The 17,792-nt window shown below is 41.5% G+C and overlaps 1 protein-coding gene across 1 annotated transcript in view; it reads right to left on the minus strand.

The window, feature by feature from the left end:
- Positions 1–17,792, minus strand: part of LOC126097489 (lachesin-like) — a 411,009-nt gene that overhangs the window by 72,536 nt on the left and 320,681 nt on the right. Inside the window, exon 7 of the mRNA XM_049910594.1 lies at positions 14,457–14,609. Within this exon, the coding sequence (XP_049766551.1) occupies positions 14,457–14,609 (153 nt within the window). The remainder of the gene's footprint in view (positions 1–14,456; positions 14,610–17,792) is intronic.

The following is a 17,792-nucleotide window of genomic DNA, read 5'->3' on the forward strand; positions in this document are numbered from 1 at the left end:
CAAGAACAGACCGTCACTTGCGCACATCTTAACTTCAACACTAAGTTTGCGTTTGACCCGTAACGGCTTGCTGGGACTTCATACTGTTTTACACAGTAAAACGATCGATCGTAGTAGAGTGTGAAAACACGATCACACTATTAAAGTTGTATTCACCTAGACTTCATCCGCCACACGCCATACAAGAATACGAGTTAATGTTGCATTGTCATCCAATTCTGACCTATGTTGAAAATTTCAGGTCTCTAGGTGATCGAGAAGTTTGTTTAAAATCAATTGAAAAATTTGTGCCCAAAAGAAAGGAGAAGACAGACAAGAAAGAATCCTAATAAAAACGGGTTAAAAGTGAAGAAACGCAGTTACAGTGGGCTGCGAAAGCTAAGTTGAAAGACAGAATTCGCAATGACGGTTTGTGGAAACCATCAAATTAATCCTATCTGCGTGAAGTGAGTATTTTGTGCTGTGATATGCCATCAGTAATATTCAAACCATAACCCGCTCGTATAGGGTAATTAATGAAGCCCTAACTTCAAGACAAGGTGGTGAGCTTGAGTCAGATCCAATCCGTGTGCTGGATTGACGACCATGGGTCTGCCCACTGGCCATCTGGATGTCCTTTTCATAAAGTTTCCAACCTTCGTTTAGGCAAATGCTCCGCTGCTCCTCAAATTCCGCCTCAGAGGGTATGATACACAAACAAAATACAGTACCACACGAACAAAGTTTACACGATTCACACACAGATGGTCCACACGACTCCCTCCCTAGCGTTACCTTGACGATTGTGGTGTCAGGACGGATATATGGCACCAAAACTAAATAGCAAAAAAAATTGCCAAAACTTGGAAAAATGGACCCTGGACTAGGTGGGATAAACCACTAGAAAAGAAATGTCTAACCACTAATTTTTCAAATCTACCATCCTTCAAAGCCTAGCCAATGTTGTGTGATGTGATGCCAGTACAAGAAAAAAAGGAAAGGCACGTTTTTACTATCAAAACCAATTGTCATACGATGATTTTAGCAGCATTCTTACACACATTCTTAAAAGTTTTCATTTAGTGCATAACAGAGTAGATTTCGTAACTAATGCCTTATTTTTAGCAAATGTGTTGGTGGCTAAGAGGCTTAGTGCCAGACTACCAATCAAATGATCTCGTGTTCCACAGTCATTCAGCTCCCCCTTTTTCTCTCAGTTATCACTTCCTTCTCCTCTATTAGCGATCTGTTGATCTGAAAAAAATATTTGGGCTTATGAGTACTTTAATATATCCAGTTTACAAACCCCCCATTTTTTAAATTTACACTCTGACTTTTTGCTGCGGTTTATTCACGTTCACAGTGCAAATTACTCTACTCAACAATCAAAGTGTTTTTGGCTCAAAAATAGTTCATTCTTATGTGTTTCCACCTGCTGAATTACAAGACCAGTATTAAAATGGATGATTAGCTCTTGCTTTAGAGACACAATGACATTTCATTTTTTCTCGATGTACATTTTCAATTTAAGGGTAATTGTGTTGGAGTTGTGACACTTGTTAAAGACATTCTCCTGCACTTCCGCACTTTGCAGATTGTACACATTATTACTCTTCCTGTGACTGTGAATTTTGTGTTGGTTATGTTGTAATTAGTTCAGAATTTCTGATTTTCTATTGCTTTTGAAGTGTAAAATTTGTTAAATAAAAATACCACAAAAATATGTAAAATCAATGAATAATTTTTTTATTCACTCCACAGAATATTGTCCGACCACATGCGTAGACTTCGATCGGTGTCAGAAACAAGCAGCTTTAGCACGTTGTCTGTTGATTATGAGGTCTCTGTTACTGCACCGTATGGATCTAATACTGGCACCAGTATAAAACAGGCAGCAAAGCTTTTCGTACTGTTGATTAGGGACGGACAATTCTCGTGATACTACACGAGCAGTATCACTAACCGGGACATGTTTTCCATGGCCAGTTAATAAATTACTGGCCATAAAAAATGCTACACCAAGAAGAAAAGCAGATGATAAATGGGTATTCATTGGACAAATATATTATACTAGAACTGACATGTGACTACATTTTCACGCAATTTGGGTGCATAGATCCTGACAAATCAGTACCCAGAACAACCACCTCTGGGCATTGAGTCAAACAGAGCTTGGATGGCGTGTACAGGTACAGCTGCCCATGCAGCTTCAACACAATACCACACTTCATCAAGAATAGTGACTGGCGTATTGTGACGAGCCACCATTGACCAGACGTTTTCAATTGGTGAGAGATCTGGAGAATGTGCTGGCCAGGGCAGCAGTCGAACATTTTCTGTATCCACACAGGTCCGTACAGTACATGCAACATGCGGCCGTGCATTATCCTGCTGAAATGTAGGGTTTCGCAGGGATAGAATGAAGGATATAGCCACGGGTCGTAACACATCTGAAATGTAACTTCTACTGTTCAAAGTGCCGTCAATGCGAACAAGAGGTGACCGAGACGTGTAACCAATGGCACCCTATACAATCATGCCGAGTGATACGCCAATATGGCGATGACGAATACACGCTTCCAATGTGCGTTCATCACGATGTCGCCAAACACGGATGCGACCATCATGATGCTGTAAACTGAACCTCGACTCATCCGAAAAAATGACGTTTTGCCATTCGTGCACCCAGCTTTGTCGTTGAGTACACCATCGCAGGTGCTCCTGTCTGTGATGCAGCGTCAAGGGTAGCCGCAGCCATGGTCTCCGAGCTGATAGTCCATGCTGCTGCAAACGTCGTCGTGCAGATGGTTGTTGTCTTGCAAACGCCCCCATCTGTTGACTCAGGGATCGAGACGTGGCTGCACGATCTGTTACAACCATGCGGATAAGAGGCCTGTCATCTCGACTGCTAGTGATACGAGGCCGTTGGGATCCAGCACGGCGTTCCGTATTACCCTCCTGAACCTACCGATTCCATATTCTGCTAACAGTCATTGGATTTCGACCAACGCGAGCAGCAATGTCGCGATACGATAAACCGCAATAGCGATAGGCTACAATCCGACCTTTATCAAAGTCGGAAACGTGATCGTACGCGTTTCTCCTAGTTACAAGAGGCATCACAACAACGTTTCACCATGCAACGCCGGTCAACTGCTGTTTGTGTATGAGAAATCGGTTGGAAACTTTTCTCATGTCAGCACGTTGTAGATGTCGCCACCGGCGCCAACCTTGTGTGAATGCTCTGAAAAGCTAATCATTTGTATATCACAGCATCTTCTTTCTGTCGGTTAAATTTCGCGTCAGTAGCACGTCATCTTTGTGGTGTAGCAATTTTATTTAATAGCCAGTAGTGTAGCAACAACAACCTCGTTAATAACTTCCACCGCGATAGGAAGCCTTCTTCTTCCAGGTGGCACACCAAGCTCACCAGTGTTTTCTAAATTCATTATCAGCTTCTTTAAGCTATTTAATGACTTCGTGCTTCTCCTCAGACTTTTCAGTCGTCGATACTTCTCAGTCAACGCTGTAACTCGTACAGCGCCAGATTTGCATCTGTTGGCCACAAGTGTAGCTATGAGGGTTGCCCAGGAAGTAATGCACCGCTTTTCTTTCAACATTTTTTTATTGAACATAATGAGAATTACACATACGAAAGAATGATGTTTTATCTCCGCACCCCATTTTTCCACGTAATCTCTGTTCTGTTGTATCACCTTCCTCCAGCGCGAAACAAGGGCGTTAATGCCCTGTCGGTACCAACCCTTGTCCCAGTGGCGCAGCCAACGCTTCACTGTGTGAATCACCACCTTATCGACCTCAAAATGTCTTCCACGAATGAAATCTTGTAATGGCCCAAACAAGTGGAAGTCGGAGGGGGCTGGGTCAGGGCTGTCAAGTGCGACAGCCGTGGATGGTCTCCCCGACCATCGTTGAGCTCCGCCGAACCGCCTTCTGATGACCTCAACCTCCGTGCTCAGCGATTAACTGTACTTCTGTCGACAGCAGATTCTCCATAAACTTTGCATTGTGAATATTCCCCACAGTTTATTTCTCAGCAATGAGAAATTAAATGGCGGCACTTTGCTTGTATCATACATCACCTACAGACATCATTTTGAAACTGTCCTGCAGCTACACTATCTGTCGGAAGTAACGTAATCTTGGCGCACTCACTCAGGAGACTTCATATAATAAATATGTAACGTTTCGCGTTCGTAGCATTGTTTTTGCCTCAGAAAAAAATGCAGTGCATTACTTTCTGGGCAGCCCTCATAATTAGTTTACAGCGTAAATCGATTGCTCATTAACGCATTACAATATCTACCAAATTCCGCTGCTACACGATAGTACAACCCACACTGGACCTCAGTTAATAGCTGCACTTTAATTATAACCAGCCGGTAATGTTACCTGTTCGCCCAGCCAGCCGAGTGCGTTAACGCGCCGCTTCCTTGCTTCGGGGAGGCGAACCTGCCCCGGATCGAATACGCCTCACGGATTAACGACTGGATCTGGTGTGTGGTTTTTAGTTGGTTTCTGACATTCATCTAGGTAAATTCCTGGCTAATACTCCCTTCCCGCCTCAGATACACGCTACGCAAACATTTAGAAAACGTTATCACATTTGAATTTGAGATTTATTCTAGACGCACCAGATTGGGTATACGAATTCCGTCTCGAGGCGAGTGGTGGCGTCAGGAAGGGCATTCGACTAATAGCTGTCACTGGCATTGCCAAGAACCGTATAACAACGTCAACTCCGTAGAGGAACTGGAAAAGGCAAGAAAGAAAAGAAGAAGAAGAGCAATAAACGTTACCTGTAAAAGGCACTAGGAGCCCAGTCCGTGGCCGAGAAAACGCAGATATTGAATAGTCTGCCTGGCGATTGTAACCTGTTTTAGGCGGTTAACTAGAGAACAGTAAACGTTTTGAGAGTGGCTCGTGTACAAATGTGAACTATCGATCACAGTCAGTGGATTAAAGCGCTGCCCACGTGGTAGTCCGAATGCAGCTCAACATTCTTGGTGCCTTCCTGATGCTCACGGTTTTCCATTGGCAATTGAAGAAGAGAACTGTAGCAGGTATTTGCTAGACAGTCCCCACGTGACAAATGAATTAAAGATTAACAGGCAGTGAGCACTATGCTACCATGTGTCTCTGTCTATATTGTAATTCACATAAAGAATAATGAATATTACTGAATGTAATTACATGGGGGAGGCAAAAGACTCTAAATACACAAGCAATTGTTCTAAAATTGACCAGGGCGGTAACCCAGCTTTTACCTTCGGCTTGCTGTGGTGAGTATGCAGGATGTTTCAGAAAGGCATACAGAGTTTTTGTGGAATTATTATAATGAAACGTAGTCGAATTATAACAGGTGATGGTGAGAAAATTAGAAAAGGAAATGAGCCATAAAATTAGTAGATCAGTTTTGTTGTTTGGGTGAAAGTCAGTGACGATATCTGAAGTAGAGAGTATGTAAAATACAGACTGACAATAGCACGAAAAACATTTATGAAAAAGGGAGTTTTATTTTATTCACGTTGGATCTTGTGAACTCTGCGGCCATTAATGATAGTTGGAGAACGAAGCAATCAACCACAAATACTTATTAAAATGTTTTATTTCAGTGCCGTAACTAGTTTCGGGCTACCATGCCCATCTTCAGACGCCTTGTGATGCAGTGTAAACAAAAGCATGAAGTGTAAAGCACATGTGTTATGCTCAACACTGACATTAAGAATATTATGAAGTGTGGTTAATAGCTCATATAAATTTAAATGTTACCAAGTATTTCCTGAATGTATATGTCTGAAGAATAGCCCTGTACTGGAGTGAAACGTGGACGATAAGCAGTTCAGACAAGAAGCTTTTCAGACGAAGTCATACAGGAGAATGATGGGTAGATCGGATAACTAATGAGGCGGAACTGAATCGACTTTGCGATAATTTTTTATGTGACGCAACAGGACTAAAAGTAGATATCGTTTAGTAGGACACACCCTGAAACATCAGGATATTGTTAATTTGGTAACTGAGGTAATGTGAGGGATAAAAATTGTAGAGGGCGATCAAGATTTGAACATTGTAGGCGCTTACAAAGGATCTAAGATGCAGCAATTATGCAGATGTTTTCATAGGACGGGCTAACATGGGAAGCTCCATCAAACCATCTTCGAGCTGTAGACCACAACAACAACAGAATGTATATAGATAATAATTTTGAGTCAATGAGTGTGGGATTTCCTATGCTTAGTAAGGGTAACGTCAAAACGTTATCGCACCGTCTAATTTTAGATATCTAATGTTCCAGAGTTGGGTGTTTGACAGTTAAGTTTGATTAATTTTTGGTTATATGCACATCCCGTCAAACCAAGTCTGTATATGTGATGCTTACCCCTGAAGACAAATATGGGTCTTGATTCAGTTTTACCGCATTGAGACCAACTCATGTTTTAGAATTTGACTGCAGCTGAAAGCAGTTTTCAATTATGTCCTTGTACGTAATAAAATGACTGTATTGGAATGAATAAGATACTGTGTACCGTAAACGTTATATAATATTAATACGTTTACAGAGTGTTCCGAAACTCCCGTTACAAACTTCTAGTAGTTGTAGAGGGGACTGAGTAGACAATATTTTGAATTGGAACCCATGTCCGGAAACGTATCGTTTCTGTGCTAGAGCCATTTGGAAACATGTTTGCTAGGTAGGTATGCAACAGCGTAGTCATGGTGGGAAGGCTTACGTCGGGATGGCTGATGTTATTTGACGTCTATCCTACCTCACTGACCTTGTTCGAACCTCATTCGCGTGTATGCGGATGTTAGAGCAACATGGTTGAGTACACATTTGCAGGACACACCGACATGATTCTTCCGAATGCCGAATCTCACGATAACCGAAGAGTTGCTCGTCGGCTTTACCATGCTCGTTATCCACAACGTATGCCTCCATCCCGTACCATTTCCGCCACAATTACGCAACGGTTTCGAGAAAGGGTACCATCACCGTCATCAGGCGTGATTGTGGTACTCCAAGTAAACGACACCGAACACCCGAAGTGGAGGAGGCCGTACTGCATCACGTTGGAAAGAACCCGTTAACGAGTATACGACAAATTACTTTGCTTATTAATGAGGGGAATTGTGAAACAAATGATATACTGGATCACTCCTAATAAATTACCTGTAAAAGTCATCGCTTTACCAATATGTTTTCAAATGGTTGTAGCTCGGAAACGGTAGGTTTCTGGACATGGGTTCCTATTCAAAGTGTTACGTACTCAGTCCCCTCTGCAAGTCGTAGATGATTGTTACGGGAATTTCCGAACACCCTGTGGCTGTTGTGGTCTTCAATCCAGAGACTGGTTTCATGCAGCTCTCCATGTTACTCATCTTGTGCCACCCTCTACATCTTCGAATAAATACTGCAACCTACAGCCTTTTGAGTCTGCTTACTGTATTCATCTCTTGGTCTTCCTCTACGATTTTTACCCTCCAAGCTTCCTTCCAATATTAAATTGGCGTACCCTTGAAGCCTCAGAACGTGTCCTACCAACCGATCCCTTCTTCTACTCAATTTGTGCCACAAATTTCTCTTCTCCCCCATTCTATTCAGTACCTCTTCATTAGTTACGTGATCTACCCATCTAATCTTCAGCCTTCTTCTGCAGCACCACACTTCGAAAGCTTCTATTTTCTTCTTGTCTAAACTGTTTATCGTCCATGTTTCACTTCCATACATGGCTACATTCCATACAAAAACTTTCATAAAGGACTTCCTGACACTTAAATCTATACTCGATCTCAACAAATTTCTCTTCTTCAGAAACGGTTCTACATTTTATATCTTCTCTACTTCGACCATCAGCAGTTATTTTGCTTCCCAAATAGCGAAACTCATTTACTACTTTAAGTGTTTATTTTCCTAATCTAATTTCCTTCGCATCACCTGATTTTATTCGACTGCATTCCATTATCCTCGTTTTGCTTTTGTTCTCCTTTCAATACTCTGTCCAATCCGTTCAGCTGCTCATCCAGGTCCTTTGCTGTCTCTGACAGAATTACAAAGTCGTCGGCAAACCTCAAAGTTTTTATTTGTTCTCCATGAATTTTAATTCCTACTCCACATTTTTCTTTTGTTTCCTTCTCACTCCCTTCTCAGCCACTGCTTCCCTTTCGTCCCCCACGACTCTTATAACTGCCACCTGGTTTCTGTAAAAAATGTAAATAGCCTTTCGCTATCTGTATTTTACGCCGCCATCTTCATAATTTGAAAGAGAGTATTCTAGTTACCATTGTCAAAAGCTTTCTCTAAGTCTACAAACGCTATAAACGTAGGTTTGCCTTTCCTTAACCTATCTTCTAAGATAAGTCGTAGGGTCAATATTACCTCGAGTGTTTTAACATTTCTAAGCAACCCAATCTGATCTTCCCTGAGGTCGGCTTCTACCAGTTTTTCCATTCGTCTGTAAAGAATTCGTGTCAGTATTTTGCAACCGTGACTTATTAAACTGATATTCGGTAATTTGCACACATGTCAACACCTGCTTTTTTTGGGATTGGAACTATTATATTCTTCTTGAAGTCTGAGGGTATTTCGCCTGTCTCATACGTCTTGCTCATCTGATGGAAGAGTTTTGTCATGGTTGGCTGTCAGTAGTTCTAATGGAATGTTTCCTACTCCCGGCGCCTTCTTTCGACTTAGGTCTTTCAGTGCTCTGTCAAACTCTTCACGCAGCAACTTGACAAAAAGAAGGGACCGGTTAGTAGGACATGTTCTGGGGAATCAAGGGATCATAAATTTAGCATTGGAGGGCAGCGTGGAGGGTAAAAATCGTAGAGGGTGACCAAGAGATGAATACACTAAGCAGATTCAGAAGGATGTGTGTTGCAGTAGGTACTGGGAGATGAAGAAGCTTGCACAGGATAGGGTAGCATGGAGAGCTGCATCAAACCAGTCTCAGGACTGAAGACCACAACAACAACAACATTCACCTGACCAGAAGCCATGTTTCTCTTGACACCGATCTTCACTAATTCCCACTATATCTAACTTTAACCAATGCATATATCTTTTTAAATTTTCTAATCGACCTGCCTGATTAAGGGATCTGACATTCCACGCTCCGATCCGTAGAACACCATTTTTGTGTCTCCTGATAACGTCCTCCTGAGTAGTCCCGTACCGAAGATCCGAATGAGGGACTATTTTTTCTCCGGGATATATTACCCAAGAGAACGCCATCATCGTTTAACCATACAGTAAAGCTGCACGCCCTCGGCAAAAATAACGATTGTAGTTTCCCCTTGCTTTTAGCCGTTCACAGTACCAGCACAGCAATGCCGTTTTTGTTGATGTTACAAGTCCTGATCAGTCAATCATCCAGACTGTTGCCCCTGCAACTACTGAAAATGCTACTGCCCCTCTTCAGGATCCACACGTTTATCTGGTCTCTCAACAGATACCCCTTCACTGTGGTTGCACCTACTTTATGGTTATCTGTATCGTTAAGGAACGCAAACCTCTAAACCAACGCCAAGGTCCATGGTTCATGGGTGCCTGAACACCGTGTTTAAACTGTATTATGTTCAATATTGTACTCTACTGCATCATAGGAGATTGGACGTTCTGTGTACAATGAACTAGAGGACTAGTAGACATGCTTCTGTGCAATGTGACCCAACCAGACAATTACCAGCTCAGAGATCATTTACCTTTTGTAGCGAGGTACATATAAGAACATGATTTTTATGTTCGTGCTCAGCAACTGAATGGATGCATACGTGATTTAAAGGCACAGGTACACCAAATATTCGCCTTGTTCTACATACTGAGGCAACTGAATTCGCTCTTAGAGGCATTTGCCAATAGCCACAACTCCCAGATGTGAGCTCAGTAGAAAGCTCGAGGCATGATTGTTCTCAATTTTCAGTAGAGGTTTTCAGTTAATATCTGAGGTTGTATGATTCAACACATTTTTGTGAAGCCATTCATTCTTTCTCTTCGTCTGAATGATTATAAAACTCCAGAAACGCCATTGTGGTTCCTGCATAATATGCTACCTGCTCAATTTACATACTACGTGACACATTTCTTTAATCCTATCGGCTCCTCTTTTCCTTGTATAGTCCTATGCCATTCGAGTATTCGAAGGCAGTGTGTGTCTTTGTGACATGGTTCTTCAATTTATGCCATATTGGAGGGAGTACTCTTCGGCGTGCAGAAGTTAGTTGTTCTAGATACTAATCCCTCACCCTCCTCAATCTCTTTCCCTTAATAAATGAATAAATTGAGGCCTATCAGCCTAATGAAAAAAATTGGAAAGAGGAGCAATAATACTGTATGACGATATTTTCGGAAATTAACGAAGAAATTATGAAAATAATGGATTCAGACACTATGTTGTCACTTGCACAGATGTGCCACAAAACCAGAGACCAGAGGCACGTTTCTCTATTATTATCGGCAAAAATTGTTTTCTAGAGCTACACGTATGCAATTAAAGGATTGAGACCGTAGAAATAGAAACAAAAATGGACACCTACCCATAATCCTCCCAGAGGAGGAGGATATTCATAAAGTGAACGGTTTAACCTACGAGAAAGCAACATCGCTATTCTCGAAGACTTAAGCGTAAGAATTGGAACACTCCTATGAATGGAGTTGTTGGCACAGAGCGAACATACACTTAACGACCATGGGAAGGAAATGTTACTCGTGCAATTTATTTTCAATGGACAGAAAACCGGTTGTATATTTTCCTGGAAGAAAACGAGCAGTTATGTTATAAATTATGTTGTAGCTATGTACTCTTACATAAGAGAGGGAGGGTGCAAGAACCGGACTTAATTGGTAAAACAAATGATGTGTCAAAATCGACCAGATAAATTGTGCAAGCTGAAGAAAACATACAAACAGAATCCTTTGAATCACGAATCTACAACAGACAAGACTGAGGCAATGCATACAACCGCTACTCTGAAGCAAAGCATAGAGGAAGAATGACGAATCGTAAAAAGAACTGTATGCAGAATATCAGATGACGAGGTAAGAACGACAAAAAAGAGGAGGCTATGAATATACAACGAAGTAGCTAAACAGGTGTTACAGGAGGAACAGAAAGTTTATAACATACTCATCACAGACAGGACATTTGAGAATGGTGAGACATACTGACGGAAAACAAGAAGCGTTCTTAAATTTTCCTATTGTCTTGTTATGAGGAGATTTGATATTCCGTGGTAGAGGTCTTCTACATTGTCGTCAGAATGTGTGCACGCTGTTTCTACTATGTCGAGGTTCATAACTGTCCAGCTTAACAGCACTGCGTCGCGGGTGGCCTATGCCATATGTCGCAGGAGCGGTGAACGCCACCATTGCAATTCCCAGCAGATGCCTAGCCGGCAGACAGCAGTGGTATCGCTGCAGGAGGGTGCCGTCAGCGCCGAGCTACTCGCTTCTGCAGGGTCAAATGCGCGAAAACAGGTCTCACTTTAACCTGGCGCTTCAATAGACTTAGGCCGGTGCAAGGTTATGGCGAGGTAGTGCTCCACAGACGAACTCCCTGTGCAGCTACACCGACTGCCGCCGACGTTCTTCAAACAGAACTTCTCCTGAAGTCTTTCTGCGACTTGTCATCCGACGCCACCCAACATACCGGAAATCTTCTGCTGTGTTACGATGTGTATCAGCCAGCTGTCGTCTTCGAACTACGTCGAAAATTGGCCTCTACAGCGTGGACCTTCTGGACTTGGTATTTGGCTCGTCATAAATATTTTCTGTGTAACAAGACATTCTGTTCCTTGTGAACCGATATATTGCCTTTAGAGATAGTGATTAAGTTTTCCGTGGCTAAAAGCCACTTCAAAGACAAAAAATTAATTGTGTACTGTTATTTTGTTGCGTAATTACACTCCGAAGAAGGAGAACTGAAGTTTATGTTCATTTTAATAAACATAAGCTTCATTGTCTACCTGGATTTTAGTTATCTGCGCCACCACCGCTTGGGCCACTTCAGTGCGCAGGCTTTAATTAATTTCGTGGAACATAGTTCTTATTTTTAAAATAAATCTTGTTATTCTCAGTACCTGAAAAAGTTTAAAAAATGTGTTGTTTACAGTAAAGCCTGCACAACAGGTTACACACTTCGAATCGCTTGGTTGTTACACCTCTCACAACTATTATAGGAATATTTAAGATAAGACAGTGATTTTCTCTTGTTCGTTTGACACTAGACGCAGAACACTGTAAAAAAAGGACACCTCAGTTCTTACACCACTGTGGCGTAGGATGGTTGTAGGATGTATACTAAAAGGCGGAAACAAATACTTCATCCAAATTTAAGATATGTAGGTCTTATGTCCAGTAAACGGATACTCCAAAAGACTGCAAGAAACTGCAACACTGGGTAGAAACTGGACACATACTGCCTAGAAAGAAAACAGATGTGTACTACACAACAAATATACCGGACAATTAACGAGAACGGGTCGACAATCACAACTGAAATTTAGATACGTGTTTTACATAATCAGAAAGGCGTAGTGAAGTACGCTCTGAGAATTGGAAGACTAATAAATCAAACTGGGTCACGTGGGCTAATACACGATGACGTTGATGGTGACCTTAAAGTACGTAATTATTAAACTATATATGTACAAGAAATATTGTATGGAGAAGAAGTTGTCCGTAGGTAGTTGTTTAGCTTCTTTCAAAATACAGTTACAGATATTTTATATCAGTCAGCAGTCCATCTCTACAGGACAGTGAGGATCGCATGTTATTCTATTGAAAATTTCTTACAGAATCGTGTGGATGGCTTTTGTGAGTACGTGTTTAGTACAGTGTTATGTTCTTGTTATTGCGAATAACTTTGGAATCATAGGAAAGGAGAGATTACAGCATATTATTTTATACTTCTCTCGAATAGCCGTAAGGGTCTACTAAAGTTAACACCTCCCTTCGATGGACTGTTCTCCATCAATAGCACCGCATGAGACAGTGGTAAGGCTACCAGACTGTAACCCAGAATATCTGTGCAAGATCTGGTGATAAGAAATTTTGTGCTAATGCTTTCCCCCGCTTTCAGCCTAAATATGAACCTTTATTTCACCATCAGTTTTAAAAATAGGTATCTCGGGATTGCGTGCTAACATGCGGAGAGTCAGGGGAAAAAATCCGGTACGTCGTATTTTTTGATACTGAGTTATTGCTACAGCTCGATTCGGACGGATAATAAGTATCTGTTGAGAGGATAAAACTGGAAGAAACCAAGCCAGTCCAGAGATATTAGCATTCAAAGTATTGATGTAAGGAGAAAGAACCAGACAGGTCAGTTTGGGGTATCAGGTGAAAGAAGCAGGCAAGTCAGTGGTGAGTATTCCGGCTATGAGAGGGAAGGGCAAACCGAATTCTGATGCAAACGCTTCACCATTCCTCCTCCAATACCCTCCAAATTTTATGATTCTGTTGGTGGTCAACATCCAAAATTTCACTCCCTTCCCTTTCTTTCATTACGTAATTCTCTACCAAATTAACGGCCTGAAGAAAATAAAAATTACATTCCCTGTGCACGGTCGTGGAAACGCCTAAGGTTTTCAAGGAAATGGTAGAAGCATCCGGATGTAAGCCATCTCTTTTGACTGTGGTCAGTGTTAGTCAAGAATTGGAAAACATTGTTAGACACAAAGCACCCTGCAAAATGCCCTTCCAAAACTCAGTCTGTCAAGATAATATTATATGAATCCAACCACTGCCGTAAGCTGAAACATCAAAGGACTTATGATAGAGGAGTAAATTGGTATCATAAGGACACCATGAAAAATGTCAACCAATGGATGGGTTGTTTGTACTGCCCATACCAGCTTATAATGGTATGTTTAACTTCATAATTCCTTACTTGTCTATTACACAATAACTTTGCAGCTAACTTCTGTTCACTGTAATCTAACGCAAAGAATTCAATTGTTTATTCAAGATTCTCCAGTTTACAGGCTAAAATAAAAAGATATGAAAAGCCTGATTTTTATCACTAAAATTCTCGTGAGTATGTATCCCCAAAATGCTCAGATTTCTCCTTAATTATCAGATCTGGGCAATAGCCGAAATTTCTCATTAGTGTTGGACCATTTGTTGTGCTGAGTGAATAAACAGTTATATTTAATTAAGAGGAACATTGGCAACAGAGAGACAGTTGAAATACATTATTTCCAATTTATTCAGGTGTTTTATATGTGTTGGGATTGTATATAACACTCACGTCATCTGCAGAAACGAGCAATTCCGCGTGTAGTTCATTAAATAGAAGATCATTAACATGTGTGCAAAATAATAATGGACCTCACATTGAACCTTGTGGATCTACATTAATTTATTTCCACCACAAAAATGTTCGCTATGTCGGCGATATAGGAAATCGGCGAATGAAGTGCAGTAGCATGCAAGCGAGCAGGGCTAGGTGGCGTACCTGCAGCTGCGGTGATGGTGGACTCTGAGGAGGCGGCGACACGCTTCCGCTTGTCCAGGCTGCTGTCGCCGCCTGTGGGAGCAGCGCGGCCGGCGTCTGGGGCACGGCTTGCGTCCGGCAGCGCCGCAGACAGCGCCGGCGCCGTCGGTTTCTCTGCAATACCAGCATGCGTGAATCGCATAGCCTCACTGGCACCATTCAGATTCACGTGATAACATATCAACAAAGGTCTATAGAGAAGCGCATAGATGAGTAACCATAAATATATACCCAGTGTTGCTACAGATATCTACAATGATGTGTAAGGAGATACGGAGAATCAAGTCTATCCACATTTATGCTTTGCAAACTAAAGCAAATAGCGTAGCGTGTAGTACTTCCCAATGCATCACATGCCGTAATTCAAATTAATATTCAGTCTAAATGAAGCACTGGCCCCATATAACTTAAATTTTATTTATGTGCTAGTAGGTTATCCAGCATTTGGAGATTACTTTTTATGTCACCTCATTGCCACTCCTCACCTCACCAGTAGGAGTGCGTTGTCAGTGGGACTGTCACTAATCAGACAAGAACACAGAAGGCCTTAGTATATGATACTAATGTGAGCTGTTATCAATTATTTCGATATTACCACTTTTCCACGACTACCGCCGCTTGTGGGTGAGAAGCTTGTCTCACCCTCGACTATTTTTCCTGGTAGTGAGTGATATGTTGAGTAAGTTTGGTCAAAAATTTTTATCTGTGTTTCATAGTTACCCTTACGTGTCAGTTCCATTCCCCCCCACCCCACCCCCATACTTCCTCTCTTTTCAGGAGTACTTTGGATGACATAGCACCATGGTATTTTTGTTTTGTTTTGAGTAAGTCATATGTGTTATGCGTGTGAGTGACATTGTCCTGTAACGTCTCTTAGCAAAGGACATATTATGTAATAAAGAGAAAGCATTATGTGTCATGTTTTGTTCTTGTATAGAATTATGTACTGTTTTTTTTTATTTAGATAATATCTGTGTCGGCGAGTACTGAAACCGCCACAGACGATACTTATTAAATATCAAACAAAGATGAGAATATGTGACTACTATAAATAGTACAGAACGAACATTAATTTCTCTGTCGTCTTCTTGGAGTTACGTGAGTAGGAAGAGCCTGTGACGTTATGTTGAACGCTTGCTTAGCATTCTTTTGTCAAGATTGTGAGAGGGACGCCATTAGACATAGCTTGGGAAAGGTGTGTAATAACTTGATTTGTTTAAATGTTTTGAATAGAGTTACTTAGTGAAACCTTGCATTATGATTTGTAATAAGCTTGCCTGGTATTTTATTCCATCCCTTTAAGAAATTTTCAGTTATTTAAATATTATTCGTGGTGCAGAGCTGCGCTACGAACGAGCGAGCCGCTGCCGCGGCGCATTCAAACTGCATTAAATGAAATCTATCATACCGCAAAGAAGCGGGCAGGTAATAGTGAAGTAAAATTATTTCTTTCAGCTTTCGGAATTGCAGAGCAGCAGATTTTATGATGTGTTTTACAGGTTGACGCGGGCTGCTGATAATATATTACTAACAGTGTAAAAAGATAATTTACCTTCATAACATAAAAGAAATTTTGCTGTGCGTAGTTCTGGTCCGGCAAACCTTATAGTAAAAACATCTTTTTCTCCGATAATAGTCTCATGTTCTCGGGTTAGTCGTGGTACTTATTGGTGTTTTACTTTTAACAAAAATCCACTGCAAAATTTTGATGTTGAACAATCATTGCGTACTGTAACATCAGTATTGATAACCAAGTAATTTTCATTAACCTTTTCAATAACTATAAAGTAAGGAAGATATGTTGAACTTTATAGCGAGTTACAGTAACGAAAAAATGTTCCTTTAATAGAAAGCCAGATCCAGAATAATAAGAACATAATATATTTTGTTTTGTTGAAAATTAATGATCCAAAGAAAGTCATAGCACAGCATCACTAAAAGGTATTTCGGGGCTCTTTTCGTAGCAACATATTTTATCTCATATATTAGTTGTTACGCGAGTAATAGTAAAACAAAGCAAATAGTAAAGAGCCAGCGAAAGTCTCTAGCGTTCCAATACTATGCGTTGCATGTCATTCCTGAGCTTCCAATGGACCTGGGGTAGTAGTCGAAGACACCACGATAGCTGTGGGTTCCTTGAGAATTATTGCAGACTATCTGCGTACCTTCGTGCTTGATGTCTTTCCCGATGACGATATCTTCCAGCGGAATAACTGTCCCTGTCACAACATCATAATCGTGGTACTGCAGTATGACGACCAGGGCCGGTTTAAAGCCCAAGTGACACTAGACGCTGCTTGTGGTGCCAAGCTGCAAGATTTCTGTGCAGGAAGTATTACATGCATTAGTGGACACCCGGCGCACACAGCTGAGAGGGGCGCTAAGTGTAAGATTTGTACACAGTGCCTACCACAATTAATGGCGAAAACTGACACGGATGGAAGTGTAAAAGGGAAAAGGAGATTGCTCATAAGCCGACTGTGTGGAAGAATGTTGTTGAACCGGCCCTGTTGATGAACATGATAGCGGACTCACGTTGCTGTCTTGGCCACCAAATTCCTCTGATCTGAACCTGATGGTACACATCCGGGATACTGCGCATTACGTGACTTGTACGTAGACAATTAGTGCCTCACACTTCCGGAAACCTATCAAGGAATTGTCGAATCCATGCTGTACTGCATTCCGAAGGTGGACTTGCACCGCAAATATTGCGGAAATGTAAAGTGCTTTTACTGTGCGGTTTTTGCAGAATCGATTGGTAGTCAGGAGCTCGTGTTGTTAACCAATCAACATCTTCTAATAAAAATTAGAAAGCGTATTTTTTGTGCAAACATACAGCTTTTGAAATGGCGTCAAATCCGGGGAACGGGCCGGCCATGGCACAGATCCTCTGCGTCCAATCCAACGATTTGGAAACAATTCGTGAAGAGGCGCTGTAGTACTTCATGCGCTATGGGCTTCGTATTAACATTAAGAAACTGAAAGTAGGGTTAATTAGAATTGTTCCAGAATTCTAGCTCGAGTCGTTTATGAGACATCGTATTTTCAAAAGTTCCCACATTGACACTTGTATACTTCCTGTGATAGCACACACTAACGAACAACACAAATGCATACACTAGTTATGTGGATTCTGACCGGTAACGAGAAAATTGAGCATTACAGGTTGTGTTCAAAATAACCACCGCCAGAGGCAATGCATGTTCCCAGTCTGTTAAGGAACGACTGCTGCGCACGTGCTAGAATTTCAACGGAGATGTCCGAGCAGGCTGTAGTAATAAGTCGTTGCATGTC

This window comes from Schistocerca cancellata, chromosome 1 (genome assembly GCF_023864275.1).
Source record: "Schistocerca cancellata isolate TAMUIC-IGC-003103 chromosome 1, iqSchCanc2.1, whole genome shotgun sequence".
Taxonomy (NCBI): Eukaryota; Metazoa; Arthropoda; class Insecta; order Orthoptera; family Acrididae; genus Schistocerca; species Schistocerca cancellata.